The sequence below is a fragment of the Perissodus microlepis genome, chromosome 6 (genome assembly GCF_051167445.1).
Source record: "Perissodus microlepis isolate ML-2025 ecotype Zambia chromosome 6, ASM5116744v1, whole genome shotgun sequence".
Classification (NCBI taxonomy): Eukaryota; Metazoa; Chordata; class Actinopteri; order Cichliformes; family Cichlidae; genus Perissodus; species Perissodus microlepis.
Genome location: NC_140466.1, coordinates 10,914,468 through 10,934,830, shown reverse-complemented (window position 1 = coordinate 10,934,830; position 20,363 = coordinate 10,914,468). Strand labels below are relative to the sequence as shown.

At 38.6% G+C, this 20,363-nt stretch overlaps 2 protein-coding genes across 3 annotated transcripts; one reads left to right on the top strand and one right to left on the bottom strand.

Moving 5' to 3' along the window:
• The first annotated feature begins 2,648 nt into the window (after positions 1–2,648).
• tecrb (trans-2,3-enoyl-CoA reductase b) lies at positions 2,649–16,488 on the top strand. 2 transcript variants are annotated; one of them, XM_084930730.1, is made up of 12 exons: positions 2,649–2,750; positions 7,034–7,084; positions 12,281–12,332; positions 12,451–12,495; positions 12,607–12,710; positions 13,083–13,198; positions 13,857–13,962; positions 14,122–14,194; positions 14,306–14,349; positions 14,442–14,499; positions 14,912–15,000; positions 15,846–16,488. In XM_084930730.1, exons 1-12 carry the CDS (start codon positions 2,736–2,738, stop codon positions 16,017–16,019), a joined length of 927 nt encoding a protein of 308 aa, XP_084786856.1. In that variant the 5' UTR covers positions 2,649–2,735; the 3' UTR covers positions 16,020–16,488. The 2 variants fall into 2 exon arrangements, with proteins under 2 accessions (XP_084786856.1, XP_084786855.1); XM_084930729.1 differs by lacking the exon at positions 2,649–2,750 and having other exon boundaries at positions 5,855–7,084.
• A 176-nt stretch (positions 16,489–16,664) lies between these two features.
• On the bottom strand, positions 16,665–19,531 carry ndufb7 (NADH:ubiquinone oxidoreductase subunit B7). Its single transcript, XM_084930731.1, has 3 exons — positions 19,262–19,531; positions 17,698–17,866; positions 16,665–16,827 (listed from the first exon to the last, which is right to left on the bottom strand). The coding sequence occupies exons 1-3, from the start codon at positions 19,371–19,373 to the stop codon at positions 16,740–16,742; spliced, it is 369 nt and encodes a 122-aa protein (XP_084786857.1). The 5' UTR covers positions 19,374–19,531; the 3' UTR covers positions 16,665–16,739.
• Positions 19,532–20,363: the final 832 nt, after the last annotated feature.

Sequence of the window (20,363 nt, the reverse complement as noted above, 5' to 3'; positions counted from 1 at the left end):
TTATAGGTCAGCCTTTTCTGAATCCTTCTCCTATTATTTTTGGCCATAGTTTACATCTGATGTGTGCATTCAAGTGTGTATGTTAGAATTAGAACATAAGAACGTCTATTTAACTTTGTGTCTGTATGCTTGAACATATATACTTACCTTTAATATGGAGTTTTGTTTTTTACAAACGGTGTGTTTCAGAAAGCACCGTACAAATAAATAAATTACTTAAAAGCATAAAATCTTTATATGTAGAGTATTTGTAAGTAAAGGGCATAGTACTTTATGTCCATACATTTTTGCTCTTGTGTAGCAATGCTGGCAATACGTAACTTTACAGAGAATACCATTTCATTGAAAAACTTTATTTCGGGGCTTTTCTCCAATTTTCCCACCCCACATCCTGCAAAGCCATGACTAAGTTGTTTCTGGTATGTTTGACAGCCCTCGCTGTCTTGATAAACATAACTTTAGGTTTATTTTGATGCAAAACAAAAATCACAAGACCACTCTTGATTACTCTAAAATATTTCAAACATTAGAAAAAATCCATTCCTACATGTCCCGTGGGATTATTGGCTTGGCACACCAAATGCAATCTGAAGCTGAGTGAACTGCTGGCAGGAACTTACACGCTTGGGTGCGGCTCAGATTTAAGACAAATAAATTCACTGCTTACTGACTGGTGGTGAACAGGACGATGTAACAATAACACTGTGCCATCAGGAGGGATCAGCCTTTTTTAGACCCGTTACCTCAATCAGAGGAAAGCAGACAAGAAACATGTGAAAGAGATACAGTAACTGCCATGTTACTGTGACTTGGCTGTATTCTACCATGTAGCCACATCTGGAAGCCCACTTTTTCATCTCTTTAAACTACTTTTTTTTTTTTAAATCTGTTTTACACAAACTGATTTAAATGTTGAAGCTAGATAATACATAAATGTAATGATTTGTTGCCACTGCTAAGACCACCTTTTCATTATAATAATAATAATAATAATAATAATAATAATAATAATAATTATTATTATTATTATTATTATTATTATTATTATTAATCGCTTATTTTAAAAAAGGATCCAAGCTAAATCTGACTTAAGTACAAAACACACAATAGCATCAACAAACTCAAGTTTTATTATTTACTCAATAGAAATCTACCATATTGAGTGAACATTTTTGTCTATCAGTGGGTAACCAACCCACAGTTTGAGAACCTCTGCCTTAGAGGAAAGGTTCACTGCAAATTAATACAGACACCATCATCAAAACACCAAATGCTGTGATATTCTTTGGTAAAACGGGCCTCCATCTCTCTTGAGTTTCAGAGACTTTAATATAAGTTAAAATAACGATGCACTGGAGCAACAGCGGGGTTTATGGTAACATAGCCCCTCATTACCATACTATATATATAATTCACTATGTTTTATCAAAACGTGACTAAATCTTTTTTTTTTTAATTACAAGTATCACTAGACTCCTGTCTGCACTCTGTGGGTTTCCTCAGTTTCATTTGCTGTTGTGCAAGACAGCACTGGGTTGTATAAAAGTAATATATTCCAATTTGTAAGATAAACTTCTTCGTCATGTGAAGGAAAACCTGTTTTCCAGGCGAGTGCTGCTGCCAGTACAAACTGAAAGGGTGGTAACAGAAAGACCCACCCAAATCACTGTAGCAGTCTCCTTTTTTTTTTTTCTCATAGGACGAGAGGCAGGGTACACCCTGAACAGGTTGCCAGCCTATTGTAAGATTAACAACACACCAGAGTAGAGAGAGACAACCATTCACACTCATAGATTTGGCTAGTTTAGAATCACCAGTTAACCTAATCCTAAACCTTTTTGGGGGGGTTTGCTGTCATTCCCTTTGCTTATTACCAACCCACAGCATCATCTGCACAGCAGCATGCAGAAGAATTTTGGAGGCTTGCACAGAAGCACTTTTACACCTATTGAAAACTAGGTAAACAGGTATAGGTAAACATAAGTTACATAGGTAAATAATGTGTATTTACCTATGCACAGTGGCAAACTGACACAATGGCACTACCATGCGTTAAGCACAAATCCCAACTGCATGTTGCTCGACTTGGAGGATGCTGTCCATTGGTCAAATGTTGAGTGGTTGAAAAGTGATTCTGAAAGAGGAAATGGAGTGACAAAAGAGTCCACCAGTAATGTGACAAACAAAAACATACAGAGACACTAATGCATCAAATTTGAGACATTGAAGTGACACATGACAGGTAAAATAAAAAATCAAACTTTATTAATACAACACTTAATTTACAAGGATAAGATGACCCATTAGCTAGATTAGATGACCCAAAGACTAAGCAAACATTTAAAGTTTAAATGATGTAGTTCCAGTCAAAAAATATCCAAAGTAAAAGCAATTAAACATAAAAAGTACTAGATAATTGAGAACGGGTGACTGCAGGGAAAAACCGTTTTCTACAATCTCTTGTTCACTTGAGAGAGCTGCCCTTTAGACTACAAAAAAATCCAACAATATCGGCGTAGACGCGACCGCTCCCAATGCTCAAGTCCCATTGGCTACATCCTTGATAAGCCGGGCGTGTACGCGCAATTGATGCGGGAGCTGATTGGCTGCGGCGCGATCGCAGTGCTGACCTATGGTGCACGGCTCTGTGCCTCAGCAGTTGTGTATTACTTCGCTGATTGGACGGTCTCCTGTCACTCATCTGGGATACTAAGGAAGGGGTGCAAACTGCCAAGATGAAGCACTACGAGGTAAGTAGTATCTATGAAACTTTACCCGTCAGTGTGGCTACAAATGAATTAATTAAATAATCCCACAAGTTCCCAGACAATTCTCCAAATCAGCGAAAAGAGGTTCAAATTTAAAGCTTTAAACGTGAGCAGTGAAGCACGCTGCTGCATCGCCGCCTCTCATATACTGTGCCCTATATGAACGAGGTGCTGTGGCCTGTTGTCGTTAAAGTCGCGGTTTAATTGGCAAATCCTGTATCCGAAACACAAACAACACCCGCTGATATGATTAATTATACTTACGCTGAGCGTTTGATAAGTTCTCATTGTAAAGTGTAGGCTACTTCTCTGTTAGCTGAAGACTGATAACTGGGTGTAGGTAGGATAATGCTCGGCATCATCGCCATCTCTGGCCGGAGTGACTCATGGCGCTTCTTATCTTATTCTTACCCAATGCAGGTGAACGGTCAAGTGCGCAATCTCAGCACTTCTAAATTAACCCCTGTAGTATAACTGTGGGTTAAAAAAAAAAATAAAAAATACATTTTAAATGAGGTGGAATGAGTGAAATTAATTAGATATTTGTATATTAAGAAGGAAAAACGTGCATAAGGGCCTCTTTACTGCTTTATCGCAAACGTGAAAAGCTTCCTGTTTCAAGCAGCCGTTTTACTTGTGCAAGCACCTTACGTTTCTCCAGATGTTAACAGTTTCATGAGCACAAAAAAACCCATCAGACAGGATCTGAAGCAGTCTGACAGAAACCAACCCACTCAGTAACTGCTCTGGCTCCCCCTTTCTCCGTTGACAGGTGTCGCTTTTGAGACCTGTTGGCAGGATTAGAATTTAAATGAGGAAAAAAAAAGACGGAAAATGATTTTTAAAAATATCTAAGAGCAAACTCCATTAGATTATCTCTGAAGTAAAATGCATACTTGTATGCTTTTAAATTGTATAAAACAATAAATCATTTATTAAACATTGGTTTAATTTAACAATTTCTTCTTCTTCACACTGCATCAACTTTATTTGCACTGTAAGGGCTTTTTTCCATGCTTACAATCTGTCTACAGCACACTAGGGCATGCAGCCCTTATGTTGAGTTAATTTAAAGAAATATATACATTTCATTGATTTATGACTACTTATTGTACTTCATTACATTTCTGGTGATTTCCTCTAACTCTGGCTAAAACCAGTATGGGACGGTGCCAAACATTCCTCAGTACAGGATAAAAACTTGACTGGCCAATGGGGCATAACTGTCTCTTAAGATCTCTGATCAAGCTGCCTGACTCACCTTATCTCGTCAGTTATCACTTGTGTACAAGCCCTTTAGTTGGATTTGAAAATTCTAAACATTTTAGGTGTGTACATGGAGTTACTGTGTAATAACCAGATGTATGACAGCGCCACATGGAATCAAATACAGCAGGTGTTTATACTAACATTTATGACTCAGATTTTTTGGCAAAAATACCTATTAAATTGGTCAGTATTCATAAATATTAAGCATGGTTGTTCACTGACTTTTGAAGCAAAATGCACATATTAAACTTTAATTAACATCATATCTGTGGTTCTTTGTCTCTTTTGGAAACCAAACAGCTAAACTGGATTCAGAGCGCTCTGTCATCTTGACTAACTTGACTTGAGCTAAAATCAGTCCACCACATCCTGGGTTCTGTACGATGAAGTGAATTCAACATACCCAGGCTATCTTTCTGTTATCTAGATTCACTTAGTCAGGATAAGCAGTCACATGAAGCAGATTATTAACTAGCTAATACTCAGGTTCCCTCTGCGCGTTCACACGAAAGTGGTAGCATTGGCAGACAAATTACAAACATTCACAAGTGTATACGGCCATCAGAAAGGCTGATTTTTACAGATAGAACTGTAATATAAAAATATGACTCAGAATACTTTATTAATCCCTAAGGAAATTATGTGGTTCCAGTTGCTCCAAGACAATAAGAACAGTGACAGACTGAACTAAATGAAATAATACAATATATTACAAAATATAAGACATGAGTCTAATATATACGAATAGCTCAATTACAAATATCCAGAATATTACAGAGATTAAATATATATGATTGACATTTTACTCTAGAAATAAACCAGTATAAAATAAAATATTCTGGCACATGGCCTTCTCTGTAGCAGGTTAGATTCACAGTATAAGTTACTATGGCGATGTAGCCCAGTAAGAAGTGAACCACCTTTGTAGTCCTGAAAAATCAGGTTTACCCTGAAGTTAACTGGATAACACGAAATCCTAAATTCAATCTGTTCTGATGTTATTGTCCTACTTTTATTTATATATATATATATTTTAGTTAACTGCCTCCTCAGAGAGTAACCTATGAAGATAAAAATAAATTGGGCTGCAGGTGTTATAGCTCATGATTCTTCCAAAACATTAGTGTGACTTTTTGGTTTTAACTGTTTAATCTCTGTTTTAATGCATTTACACAAGATAGCACCGGAGAGCAACTTCACAGTCATCAACATGTAATGAGTATCTAGAAATGCATACAAAACCAAAATGTTTCTACTTTGATTGGTGAAAAATATTTTAAAATGATCTCTTACCTTGAATAAATAGGTTCTGTGTAGTCATTATGCAAGTCCACTTAAGCTTGGTGCTCCCTGTTTCCCACTGTCACCCCAGAGTGTATTAGCAGCACAGTCACTGCCAGAGCTTTTATATAGATAGATGAGACAGGGGGAGGTGCTCAGGCAGAGGGTATGCCTGACACAGAAACTGAGATAGGATTATTTTCCCAAAGTCTCGGCAGCATTGTCATGTGTCTGCCTCGTTTTTTTTTTCTTCCCAATCTATGTGACTACCTTTTTCAGGACAATAATAAACTAATTAAATCACTTCATTTAATCAGACACGCTGCCTTGCAAAAATGACAAAACAATGGTCAATGCGTCATCTGATTCTTGTACATTTAATCAAAGCAGTGTGAAGGTGAACAAGTGTTCACAATTCTGACATTTAAAACTTGTATAGTAAATTATGAGTGACACAAAGTTATTTTTTATTTATTAACCTATTTTTTTTTTTTTTAACCAGAATAACATTCAAATTTAGCCCCTGTTTAAATCTGATGTTTGGATACATGTAGTGGACATACGGGTAATTAGCTACATAAGATGGTCTGCATTTACACATCCAAATCCAAGTTCGGATCTGATCCTGCTGACACTTGTGACTGCATGTCTTTCATTCATTTTTTGAAATTGTATCCCAAGTCTTCGTTCTTCGGTAGTGGAATGGTGAAGTTTGCCAAGGGGAATACCCTGACTAAGCCCTCAGACTTGGGAGGGGGGGTGGAATTATCACCCTGAGGTGGCAGAAATAGGCGACTGTAGTCGTATGTGACTGAGACGTTTGGCTGTTCAGTTTGGTTTCATACTGTAAAACTCCTGTAGGCTGTGATAGTGAAACCTTAAACTGTGTTTAGTGATGGACATGGGGGTTGAAGTTAGGAGCTGATTGAATGTCAGCATAGTATGGTTAACAGTAAGAGCGTGACATCACAAAATAGACACAGATGGCTGTGGGGTCTGTAGGGAGAGGTCAGGTTATGTGGACTTAGCAGGAGGTGTTTTATATTTAGCTGGGTAGAGGAAGACTGGGGGGGTCTAACTAGAAAGGGGTGTTGTCACTCTACCTCTCCTTCATCATCCTACTTAGCTGGGAGTTGAGAAGTGCCAGTGGTCATCAGGCGTCTGTTTTTAGAAACGAGTTATATTTCAAATGCAAGTCACTGCAGCTCTGTAAGGAAGCTGCTGCTCTCAGCTCCTGAAGTTTCTTTAATGATAAACGCAGGTGACAGCTGGGGAATACTGGGCATTCCTACATATGCACACACACACAGGCGGCATATGTTTGTGCTGCAGGGGTCGCCTGGGAGTTAAAGTGGCACAACAGAAGTGAAGGAATGAGTGGGGTGCAGACAGGGAGGGAGGGAGAGTAAAAGAATGGCAGAGGAAGAGGGAGAGACAGATTTATTTCCACAGCTGAGAGCCTCCTCTCTCTTCTCCAGCTTAGCCTGCATCTGAGATAAACATTTGAGAGGTGGAGAGTGACGAGAGAACTGAGGGGAAGACGGGAATAAACCGAGAGCAGGAGAAGAACTGTGGACATGGATGCCCTAGCATTAGAGGCCACAGGCAACAAAAGGGTGGCTAACGGGGCAGTAGTGCCGGCCCCGCTGCCAGTCCAAGCCCAGAGTAAACGCAAACCTGCCAAAAAAACTAAAAAGGCTGTTGTTTTCTTTGAGGTGGAGATTCTGGACGCCAAGACCAAGGACAAGCTCTGCTTCCTGGACAAGGTAAGACGTCAGTCCTCTTTTTTTACACATTTGTGGAACCTTTTTTTTCTTAAATATTTATGCAACTTTAATTTTACTTTCACACCTAACTTACTTTGATACCTGATCTTTTTAAAAACTGCTTGTGCACATGTAATCATTGCTTCTCTGCTCAGTCCAGTAGACCCAATATTTCTCTCCTTATACTTCAGTAGAATGGTCTTTTTATGTAAGTCAGGTGTTTTCTAGAACATGGAAAAGCTGCTATAGCTGTAGTCCCCACTGTCTGTCAGTGGGTGTACACAGCCTTTGAGTGCTGCTGTCTGTAAATGGTGCACACACTGAAGTGCCTTTCATACATACAGCACAGCACTACTGGTTTTATTTATCTGGATATGGTAGAGGTTGTTGACGCACATACAAGAAGACATGTACAAAATAAGAGTAACAACTGCAGCCTAATGCAGTCTTGTGTTACATCTGTAGCCTGTATTTATCCCACACTTATTATTTTGGAGGGGTCGGACAGATGGTTCACTTAAAGCACTGGGCATTACAATATAAATGCAATCACAGTTGTGCATGGCCTCAGACATGCATGCGCTTATGTGCAGTGAAATATGTTGATAATGTATGATTACGCTACGTCCAGATGAACAGAATCAACTTTTGGAAATGTATGATTAAATATTGCTAGACACTTTCAAGGCATTCCCATGTTGCACTATGACACTTTATAAAATATGACCAGAACCACACTTGAGTGGTTGCCTGGTGATTGTGAACAATCACAAGTAGGTGTGACGAACAGCTGGTTGCTCAGAAGTTCAACATGCAACACCCTCAACATTTGGGCACTTTTGAGGTTACAGGACACCTGGTGGGAGGCATCCTGTCTCCAAACAGTCACAGCCCAACTCAGACTAACAGCTGTTTGTTTTGCATATTGGCAATGGTTTGCAAGTAGCCGTGTAATTTCTAGACACAGACAGTCTTTCAGCATGTTACAATCATTTGGAATCAGTCTGAGTCGATGACCGTAACTCAACTGCAACTCACCGCTTTGCAGTGAGAGACTTGATTCAACTGGTTGACAACTGGTTGTATTCTGGTTATTCTGGGTCCTGCAGCAACAATTTCACTATCTGTTGAGGAATTTCTGTTTCAAATCTATGTGCTTCTGGCTGAAGGTAGCTAATATGATTATCAATGTATGCAGACAGCAACACATTACAATCTTTGCTACTTTATCACGAACAGATTGTGTATAATTGCCAACACAAGTCCTTTCAATAGCAAACTAAATCGATCTTATTGCTATTTTTTTGCTATCTTTGCACACCAAAGAAACTTTAAAGAAGGCTACAAACTGTGGGTGTTCACAGACCTGGAGTCAGTTTTGCACACGTTGCAGCAATTTTGGTGGAGCTGTTGTCTCTAACCACTGTTTTCCACAGTGTGACTGCAGCATAAGAGCAAAAGAATGATTTCTACTATAGAAATACACCTTAAATTGAGCAGCTACTACAGTATTGCAGCACATGTGTAGTTTTTCAGATTTACTTCTTGTTTGTCACTGTCTGGTCAGTGGTATTAATCATGACAATTATATTGATCTTATATATAAAGTGTGTGTATATGTATGAGATTCAGGTTTGGCTCTATTTAACCACTCCTACAGTCTGTGAAAAATGCAAATATTTCTGCTTTTGTGCTGTTCATTCCAAAATATGATTGAACCTGTTTGAAGATACACAAGATATTAAGACAAAAAATATGAACAATAGTCTGTTGATTGCATCAGTTTAACTCTAACAGCTTTAGTAGCTATAAAATCTATCACAACAGAAGCAGAATTAGTACAAGATTGCTTTAGACTTTACATTCATTGACATTTAACATCAGTTTTAAATTTCTTTTTAATTTTGAAGTGTGCCCTGTTTCACTGCTGCAATACAACAAACCATTTAAATCGCTGTTACATTTGACCAATGTGTTGACTGATGGACTTCAGTTGTGTTTACAGTTGGGACTAAGTGGGTATCAGCACTGCATTAGCCATATTTACTTTGAAAGGATGTTTAAGCCAACTTTATCAGGCATATTTACAGTTATTTCTACTCCCCCTGTGCTTATGTCATTGTAATGTTTGACAGATTTAAATTGTTAGTGCTCAGCCTGCAGGTTATTGCTCTTGCATTAGAACTGTTCACGGTGTGATCAGCCACGGCAGACTCTGCTTATTAAAGGCTACTCCTCAGGACCGCAGAGTATAAGGTTGTATCCTTATGGGATTATACTCTGTTGTCAGCTTAGCAGAGTTTCTATGGTGATAACATCATCAATCTTATCACCTCTTTGGAGGCAGCTTGACAGATGTGACAGATATAGATTTGGAATCTGGACAGAAGGCCCTTTGGGAGAGAGGTTTGGTCCTCCAAAGTAGGCTAACGGAGCTAAACTGACAAGCTGTGTGACACATTTAAAAAAATAAATAAATAAAAATCAAGTTCTGTATTATGTCTGGCTCGGTGTGTGTATATGACTGACTGACTGACTTCATACTAAATGAGGCCTGCAGAAAGAGTGGGAGTTCAGAGAGGTGGTTGGTCCATCTAATTCAACCATAGTGATGTCATCCTGCTGAAAATGGCATGTGGTCTTCGGTGGGACATGAACAGAAGCCAAGTCAATTACAGCAGCAGACCTGCTCAGTCTACTACTGATTTGTCACACGATCTTTGAAAGCCAAGACGAGGGAGCGACACTTCAACAGGCAGATGATGACAGAATGTAAAGCAGTATCTCCTTACACTCCTTGTGAGCACTGAAATAAGCAATCAGCAAGTTTGATTTAAAGCTTAAAAAATAGTTCCCATCCTTTCTTAAAGACGTTTGCAGAGATGGCTTACCATTGCTAAATTGTCTACACTGAAAAGTGCTGGCCTGGCTGAGAAACTGTAATGGCATTTTAGTCTTAACTTAGTGTAGTGGTTCTCACAATCACCCAATGTGCAAAAAAGGTCCCTGGTTCCCAGATGGAAAGAAACGCAGGTTCATCGAGGGTTGTGTTATTGATACTCACAGCTTGCAAACAGCAGCATTTTAGCAAGTTAAAGTAAATGAAAGACATTTTCCTTTTGTTATGAGCTACTGCTGTTTATGAGACCGTACCTTATTCAAAGAGCGAGTCTACTGAAAAAGGTGCCTGCAGCAGCGTTATAGTACAATAGTAGTGACCCAGCAGTATATCCAGTGACATATTATAAACCAAATGTAAGCACAAATTTAGCTTAGGTAGTGTTTTCCCTGGAAATTTTAAGTTGAAGTATAAAACAACTGTTTTTAAATTAACTTAACCTTATTGTGGTTAAAATATCGTCAACTAGTAAAACACAAAAAATATTTTGTACCAAGAAGTTGAAGCTTGGGTTGAGCTTTTTAACGAGATGCTTAAAACCTTCATTTTCAATCTGCTTGCTCTTCCTGTCATATTCAGCGCAGTTAGCGAGTGCTCCAGCAATTCTTGGGGTCATTTGTTTACATTAAGATCACTGACCACCAGTTGCTGCCATCTCCTCCTCCATAGCCTGGTTGTACTTGATGGTGTTTTCACCTTAACTGGTGAGAGAAGTTTGTTGTTTCCATCTTCAGCAGAAACAGTTTTCTTCAGTTTTGTTTGTTAGAGGAGGTTGAAGTACCTCCCTTTTAAGGTAAATGAATCAAAGGCTGACGCACAGCTCTCGCTGTCAGACTTGCCCGGCTTGTCTCAGTTTTATGGGCACTAGTAAGTGGAACAGAATCAGAATCAAATACTTAATCCCCGAGGAAAATATGTTGTTACTGTTCTTATGGTCTTAGAGCAACTGTAACAGACTGAACTAAATTAAATAAGACAATATATTATAAAGTTACAAAATGTAAGAAATAGCTTTAATATTTACAAATAGCTCAATTATAGATATCCAGAATATCAAATGTATGGCGTTGTTGGAATAACAATATGACACTTTTGTCATGTAGAAATGTATACAGTGGCCCCTCGTTTATCACGGGAGTTACTTTCTAAAAATAACCCGCGATAAGTGAAATCCACGAAGTAGCCAAGTTACAGTTATTATAGATGTTTTAAGGCTGTAAAACCCCTCAGTATACACTTTTCTTAGACAGGCATGAACATTGTCACACTTTTCTCTCTTGTTTAAACACTCTCAAAGTTCAAACCTTTGTATTATAGAATGAAACCAAAGGCACCTGACGGTGCAAAACGTTTCGTGGACATTGTTGTGTTTGTTAGGGAGAAAACTTACATAAAGTACAGCACTTCAGAGTCGCACTGCTCGCGATCGAAGATTTATGTAAATTTAACAAGGTGAATGCATTCTATACTGTGCAGGAGACACAGCACGAGATTGATTGACAATGGTTTACAGCCAATCAGGGCGGAGAACACAATGCGCAAAAAAAGAAAGAAAGAAAAACAGGCATAATTGCACCAAAAAAATCCACGAGGCCGCGAAAGGTGAACCGCGTTTTAGCGAGGGACCACTGTATCTGTGCCAGATTTTATAATGGCACTATGCTTGGAGTCAGATGACACAAAGATGTTAAATTCATTTCTGCCTAATTGTACATTGCTCCAAATAAATCATATCACAGATAACATTAGAAGTTAGTATGTGCCTTAAGATTAGCAGAACTCACCACATTGTCAACCTGCTAAAAGCAGCCTGCTTTTTTAAGACTGTAGTTTTGTTTTGGTTGTTCATTTTGTTTGAATGCATGCCTCCTTAGCTTAAACAGATAAAACCACTTGTTCAAATAATTGTGACAGTGATTATTACTTTAAACAACAAGATTCAAGCTAATTCCCCAGGGTTTCACTGTTTGTTGTCCCGTAACAACTGTTCATGTCCATATTTACCTTTGTGCGCTCTTCGTGTTTCTGTTTCGTCGTCATTCCTTTTTTATATTGGGGGGTTGTTGAGCCATTGCTGGCAGCCTGGTATGAGGTTGTGTACTTTGGCTGTGTGTCTCTGTGCCAAGTTTCTTTGAAACCCTAATACCAGCTGTTAAATAGCTCACATCCATGGGGTGTGCGCACACAGTCAAAGCTAAATTTACCCCTAATCACCATCATGAATGGAAAACAGGGTTATTATCTGTTCCTTTGTATGTACACGTCCCTGCACTTATTTATTGTGATGTTATTTGTAGGTTGAGCCAAATGCCACCATTGGGGAGATCAAGTCTATGTTCCACAAAAGCCGTGAGTGCCATCTGTCTGCAGCCTCATATATCTAAGTCAAGATCAAGGAAATCTTCTAACGTAGCCTAGATAAATACTTCAAAACAGTCTTAAGAAGATCTGTTTTTGTTTGTTTCAGATCCTCAGTGGTACCCAGCCCGACAGTCCATTCGCCTCGACCCCAGTAGGTCCACTTAAATCAATGTTCTCCTTCTGACTTTAAATCATTTATTTTTATAATTTATTTATTTTAAATACATTTTAAATCTCATATTAAGTAACGTGTGTTTTTCAGAGGGGAAGTCTCTGAAGGACGAGGACGTTCTGCAGCATCTTCCTGTAGGGACTACAGCCACCTTCTATTTCAGAGACCTGGGAGCTCAGATCAGCTGGGTCACAGTGAGTACAACACAAAGACAGCTCCAAAGACAGGAACATATTGTGCTGCCATGAATGGGTCCAATAGCCCTGTCAAGCCCAGATACATCAGTGCAAGTGGGATCAAGCAGAGCTATATAGAGTTTTCCCTGTGTGTAGAAATTGAGTGTGTGTTTGTGGGTCAGACGTTTAGACCTAACTTTGAGGTTAATTTGCTACACAGAAGTCGACTTTGACAGTGAAGGTTGTTTTGACTCTGCAGGGAGATGCAGGACAAGCAGATGGAAAATAATTTATGACCAAGGTTAAAATGACTGAGAGTGTATGTTCATTGTTTGAGTCTCCAAAGTTCTGACTAATCTTTCTTGTTCCTTTGTTTTTTTTTTCTTTCAGGTTTTCCTAACAGAGTACACTGGTCCACTGGTCATCTATCTGTTGTTCTACTTCAGGGTTCCCTTCATCTACCCACCCAAATATGACTTTACCACCAGTAAACACTGGGTTGTACAGTGAGTGTCTCAAACACACTTTCAGAACACTTAGGTAGTCAAACAGAGCCTGCTTGTCCTCTTTTGTGACCATCTCAACAGCTCAAATAGAAGATAACACTCTTGTGCCTGTCATCTAAATATAAAGCTTTAGCTGTAGTAAACAACATTGTAAGCTTAGTGTTGTAAACACTTCTGATGAGTTTTATCCCCAATTGTATATCAAATACAAACACTGATAAGCGGACATTAAAGTATTTGCCTTATTTTAGCTCAGTGGTGTCAAATGTGGTCGTATAGTGTGAACATTGCACATTTAGGATCAAACTAATGACCTGCCAGAATTTTAGATGTAGACTACAAACTGTGTTCATCGGTTTATAAATGGATTTTATTAAATGTGAACTAGTCTGTAGTCTGACAAAACCCCAGAAACTTGCTGTAAGCAGTCAAAAGAAAGTTGCATTAAATAATCTAAACTAAAAGAAGCATTGCTTTGTTTGCAACTTAATGAAGGACACCTATTTTATTTATTTATTTTAAAAAGGCTGATGGGTTATTGTTGTCACCCTGCCAGGGAGGCAGCAAGGCTTAAAAAATACTAGCAGCCGCCAATATTTTTTAAGTTTATTTTAAAAAAAAATGTAATAAGGCTAATCAAGTGCCTATATTTTTCCAGTCTTGCCTGTATGTGTCACTCTTTCCACTACGTTAAGAGACTCCTGGAGACGCTGTTTGTCCATCGCTTCTCTCATGGAACAATGCCGTTACGCAACATCTTCAAGGTGATTTAAAAATGCATATCGTTTACATTCATCCATGTTACCTTACCTCATACATATGTGTTTTGAAGATCTGATTTAAGTACAGTACAAGATGAAAAGTGTTTCATTTTCTGACTGAAAATGTTGGGCTGACAATGCTTCTGTCACATTCTGTTTTAGAACTGTACCTACTACTGGGGCTTTGCAGCATGGATGGCTTATTACATCAACCACCCGCTATATACGCCACCCAGTGAGTATGCATGCAGCTACAATTTCTTACAATCAACGCTCACACGTGCCAGTGTGTCATTGTAACTCTTTTTTCCCCCTTTGCTGATTACATTGATTGCCTCTCTTGCAGTTTATGGGGAGCAACAGATAAGAATTGCCCTCATCATATTCTTGGTAAGAACATTTCTACGATTAGATTTTTTAAAACACTTTTTTTGTTTTGTTTTGATTTAACACGTTAGGAGTGACATGGTTTCTTTTTCCAGTTTTGTCAGATCGGCAACTTCTCCATCCACATTGCTCTTCGGAACCTTCGTCCACCAGGTAAACACACCTGTCAAATCTGTACATCAATATCTCCATACCTTTTCTTCTTTTTCTAGAAATAATATTTGAAGAGTATTATGATTTTAATATTTCCTAATAGAAAATGACAAAAACTCAAACTACACCTATGACTATGAACAAAGTTATAATGAAGTATAATATTGTGACATTAGACATTTTCAGTGTAAAATAAAAACTTCATATAGAAACTTCATATAGAACCCTGTTTTCGTGTGTGTGCGTTCATGCTATTTTCATAGTCCAAATCTGACTGAAAAATTAAATTGTGGTCTCTCTGCAGTCTCAGTAGTTTTAAACAAAACATTATTCTGTCAGCAAATAATAAAACTAAAGATCACTGCATGGATTGAAAATATTTTGAATTTTCATTCACCCACCCTAAATCCAGGCTCTAAGACCAGGAAGATTCCCTATCCAACCAAGAACCCCTTCACCTGGATCTTTCTGCTGGTCTCCTGTCCCAACTACACCTATGAGGTAACAGGTTTAATGACTTTGGTGGCTAAAGGTTTTCTGTCCACTGTAGTAACAAATCAGTTTTTATAAGGGTCATTGATGCTTTAACCATGCAGCTGAATGTTCTCTCACTTGAATATATAAATTGTAGTGTCTCACTTGTATTGAAGTACGTTCAGTTTGTTAAACTATGGGGTGAGCCAGTATAGGTCTGGGGGAAAATATGGATTGAAACTGCAGATTTAATCCCCCCCCCCCCCCCCCCTTTGCTTTCCTTGCGCTTTAATTCAACTCCGGACCCTTTTGTTGTTAACAGCTTTTTTCCTTCTTCTCAAGGGGGGGAGCAAGTCTGAAGGGTTCAGAACTGCTGCATTAATCAAAGAGTCTGCTGCCCTCTGGTGGCATTAGTACATCTTTATCACATAACTGGCTTTTCGCCTTGAGAGAACTATACATTGTTCATTTTTGTTCATCGATCAGGTTATGGACCCAGGACCTTTGATGTCTTACAACAGATTTTTTGGACTTGTAGTTGGATTGGTGGAGCTCTGTTTGACAATCTATAGCAGATAATCTAGTGATTGGAATCTGAAGTCTGAAAGTTAGGTCAGTTGGTGGTGAAAAAAAATTTGTTCGTCCCACCAGATTTTAATCTGACTGTAAAGTAAATCCATTGTGTAGTTACCTCCATTAATCTTTAGTGAAAAAAAAGTCATTTCCATCACATGTGTATGGATTCATAAAAATCTGAAAACTCAGTGTACAGCTCACTGTTGACAACCGTCTCTGTAGGAGTGTAGTGACAAAGGAACCAGATAAGGGGAAAGGAAAGCTTATGTCTCACATCCTTCTCCTTCCTTCTGCAGTTGGGCTCCTGGCTTGGTTTCACCCTCATGACCCAGTGTCTGCCAGTGGCCTTCTTTACTTTGGTGGGCTTCATCCAGATGACCGTTTGGGCAAAGGGGAAGCACCGCAGCTACCTGAAGGAGTTCCGAGACTACCCTCCTCTCCGCTCGCCCATCCTGCCTTTCATCCTGTAGAGGACTAGTCAGCACTGCCTGTTTGTAGGAATCAAACCCTCCCCTTTTCTTGCTTTAAAATCTACAGTGGAACTTGGACTGGGAAAAAGGAGCCTGGTTTTTTTTCCCCCATGATGTTCAACCTTTGTTTTCCCTTCCTGTAATCTGTCCCCTTTTGTCTTGTGTGAGAATGTAAAACACTAGTATTGCTCTAAATTTTTTTTATTGAAGACAGACAAACCCTGATTGGTAAATTGAGTTTTGATGTATGTTTGCTTTCCCAGAGCAGTTTTCACCTTTAAACTAACCAGTGTATATATGACACCAGTTCCTTTTTTTTTTCCATCCAGTACTGTTGTTTAGGGGTTGAATTTGCACCTGGTGATATTCAGCATAGTTCTCAGTTTTTATTTCCATAAATCCAAATCTGAAACCGTGACAGAACTTAATTTGTTAATGTCTGATGTAATTTATTAAAAAAGTAAACCAACATGTGGTTGTGTCATTTCAGGTTAATTCATGACATCTACACTACTTGAAAATTACCTTTTAAAACAGTAATGATCAAATAAATCAAAATCATTTTATGGTGAAATGGTTCATCTGAATAGGCTGAGTTGTCTTTTACAACATCAGTTTGTATTTTCAGTAATAAGATGCTGGATGTAGAGCTTAAACAATATTGTTTAATGTGAACAGTAGCAGGTATATACAAAGAAGTAGAATCAGAGGATGAACTGATTATGCCGCTTGAGCCTGAGCCTCAATTCTCTTCTTCCTCAGCTGGAGCCTCCTCTCCCTCTCGTACTCTTTCATACGCATCACATAGCTGCAGGCAGAAACACACAAGCATCAGGGTGAAGTTTATTGATGAAATCTGGGGTTTTGTGTTGCTTTGATATTCAAAGAAGAAAACTAGTTGCTCTGTTTATACCGAGCAGGAATTTCTGAGGCTTAAAAATTAGGAAGTGCAAGAAACTTCAGTTTCAAATGTGAATTGATCCTCACAGACTTCCATGTTAAAATCCTTTTTGGTACAGCTAGTTCAAGAAATTTACCCTCCTAGGACCTAGCATCCACATATGTGGACATCACATTTTGGGTTGTGTAGAGCAAAATTTAGTATTTTGGTCTTGACAAGGGCCTAATATCCACTTATGACGACATTATACTGCCACTGTTATATTGAAATTTAAAGCAAATGTCCTCTTATGTGGATCTCATTTTCTCAGAAACAAATCAGGTAAAAAAAAAAAAAAAACAACCCCCCCCCCCAAATCTGGTCATTCTTTGTTTTTACATTCATCAGGTCCCAATCAGCCCAAATAGTAAAGGGAAATTAAAAATGCATGCCATGAAAGAGTTCGGCTCTTAGGAGGTTAAAGGAAAGCTAAATGGACCTTGTGTTTTTTAGACTCCACATGACCAGATTGTTTTCATAGACTTCATAATTACTTTAGATATTACTTTAGAATCATGTGTGGCTAAGATTTACTTACATCTGACAGTAATACATGCTTCCTCAATATCAATAGTTTTAAAAAAGTGAATCTACCATAAATATCTACTCATAGGAGCAGACCTCAGTTTTCACTTTATATATATGTTTTTTTTTAAGTTTTATTTTTAAGTTTAATTATTATTTATCGTTTTAAATTGCAGCACTAACAGCAATGTCTATACAACTGTAAGCACTTACTCCTGGTGCTCGCAGTAGTCCCAGTCGTGTCTCTCATGCTTGCAGGCTAAGAAGTTGGGCCAATTGTCCCTCTTGCACTTCATGAGTTTCAGGAGGTAATGGGCACAGTAGTCCCTCTGCTCCACAGGCAACTGGGCCAAGTTCATCTGCTCCTGTGTCGCAATCATCTCTGACAAAGGGACACAAATTTTGAATCATTACCAAGTAAAACACCCTGATGTGCTAAATAGAATATGATATAGAAGCTTGCAATAAAAAAATAATTGGTCTGACCTTATTCTTAGTCACAATTATGGATAAACACAATATGGCTAAACTAATATCACCAAACATTTTCATGTCTTGATTGAAAATATTGAGAAAGCAGTTAAAGTGCAGTCTGAAAAAACTAAGTGAATCACAAAAGTAGCTGCTTCTGACACTTTTCAAACCATTGCTTGCACAAAATGGTTTGATTATGTTCAAAGTTTCTGGGGTGATTTAACTTTACAGCCTTTTCAATATCACACAAAAACATGCCAGCTGGGTCGAGGTCAGAACTGTTTTTCAAACAGGAAATTCATTCTTATTCTCTACCCTTTCCCCTCACCCCCCATCTGGCGATTGGAGACAGAAGTTCCTCCAAGGACTGGTTCTACTGGAAGTCTCTTCCTAGTAAAAACGAGTTCTTTTTCCCACCGTCGCTAAGTGTTTGTCAAAAGTGGCCTGCTGGATAATTGGGGTTGTCTTTAATGTACAGATTCTTTACGCTGCATTAAAAAGTTCTTTAAAATTATTGTTGTTACTATATGAATATGTAACTCTGCTAAATATAGTATCCTGGGAAAAGTCATTTTTTCCGACCAAGGATCTCTCTGTGCATTTTAGATAGCTTTGCCTCATCTCCCCAAAGTAGTATTGAGGAGCTTCCTAGAGGACTTCTGCAATGTTGCACTGGCTTCTGTCACTTTTATCACAGTGGATACATAAATATAGGTTAAGCAAGTCAGAGGTAGGCATTTTGAAGTTGCTTTTGGGACGCCCATTCGACATAAGAATCGAGAATTTCCTCCATTTCTAGACAGGATGTCTAATTGTAGTTTGATGAACACTCAGGTCTTCTGTAAACTGTTGCGAAAGAGATAATGCTCAAACTAAACTCTTGAGAAGAGTAAACTTTGTCAGTATAGACTTTGTTTGTATACTTTTGTACATCTGACTCCAAGTATCTTGGCACAGAGGTCCATAGAAAGTTTCTAGCCTAATCTGAACTGTGAGTGATTAAACCAGTTGTGCAATGCAACCATGAAAATACAACTTTTTCTGTGATAGAAACTTAGTTTGATGGCGGAGATAAGAATCCCCTTCATGAGTAATCTGTGCCGAAATCCTGGTACAGCTCATGACAAACTAACAAAACCAGTTAGCTGGTAAGCTAACCAACACATTACCGCAAAGCTAACGTAAGCTAACACTTGACAGGCCAAACTAACTGCTAATAAATCAATTCCAGTCTCAATTAATAAAAATAAATAAATATATAATGCAGCTGTAAAAGAGGCCGAGCTGCTAGCTGCAGACCAACCTCTCTCCTTCCTTTCTGCAAAGCCGAACTGCGGGTCGAACTCGAATTTCTTCGCCGGGTCGGGTTCGGTGTCCGTCTCGGTGACATATCTTTTGACCAGGTGGGCTCCCATGACACCGAGTAAACGTACACTGTTGAAATCAACAAATTCTGGTCGCTTTTCTTTGGCGCTAACGAAATCTTTACAGAATTATTCCGCTATCTGCCATTCGGTCACCTCCACAAGCCTCCTGCTACCACTTCCGGCTGTCACCGGAAAAAAACAGCCGAGCCGAGCCAGTCGGGAAACAAGACAAATGAGAAAGGTTCCGCTTGTTACCCCGTCACTGCACTCACATTCACCTTTCTCGTTGTATTTGTAAACTGTTGTTTCTACATATAATTCACTACTACTGATGAGTTTCTCATTTGAATCTCACAACTCATCAAAACAGTTTGTGACTTTGTCAATCAGAACTGCAGAGTTGTCACTTACCTAAATGCTGTCCAGCATTGCACTGGTGCCTTCAATGAAATCTTTTTGTTTTGTTTTTTAGATATGGATTTGTCTTCGCTTTGGAGACGGTGGCAATGACAATAAGATAAGACGCAGAGCTAAAGATGTTAGATTGTCACTGGGAGTTACCAGGAGGGATGGCTCAGCTTTAGAGACAAAGCTGAAATTGTTTGGACATGTGGAGTTCAGGGTTAGTCTATACATTGAACAAAGGATGTTGAAGATGGAGCTGGCAGGCAGAAAGAAAAGGGGAAGACACCAGAAAATTTTTTTATAGATGTAGTCAAGGAGGAAAACGTTGCATCGAGAAAAACAGAGTCAACTTTTTGGGACTTCCTTACATGGATAACTGAGCATACATTAAGACAAAGTTAATTTTTCCAGAGCTGAAACCTCATCAACTAGCTTATATTTTCATTATTATTAATGATTAATATAAGTAATATTATTAATGTTTAAACTGTAATTAATTCATTATTATTTTTATGGTCATGTTAGTTAACTATATAGCTTTGAGTGATGGTGTATGAAACAAAGACCCTGAAAATGTATCTAAATTGGGGCTTTTCCTGGCTAAGAATGGGGCTCTGGAGGTGACTATGTACT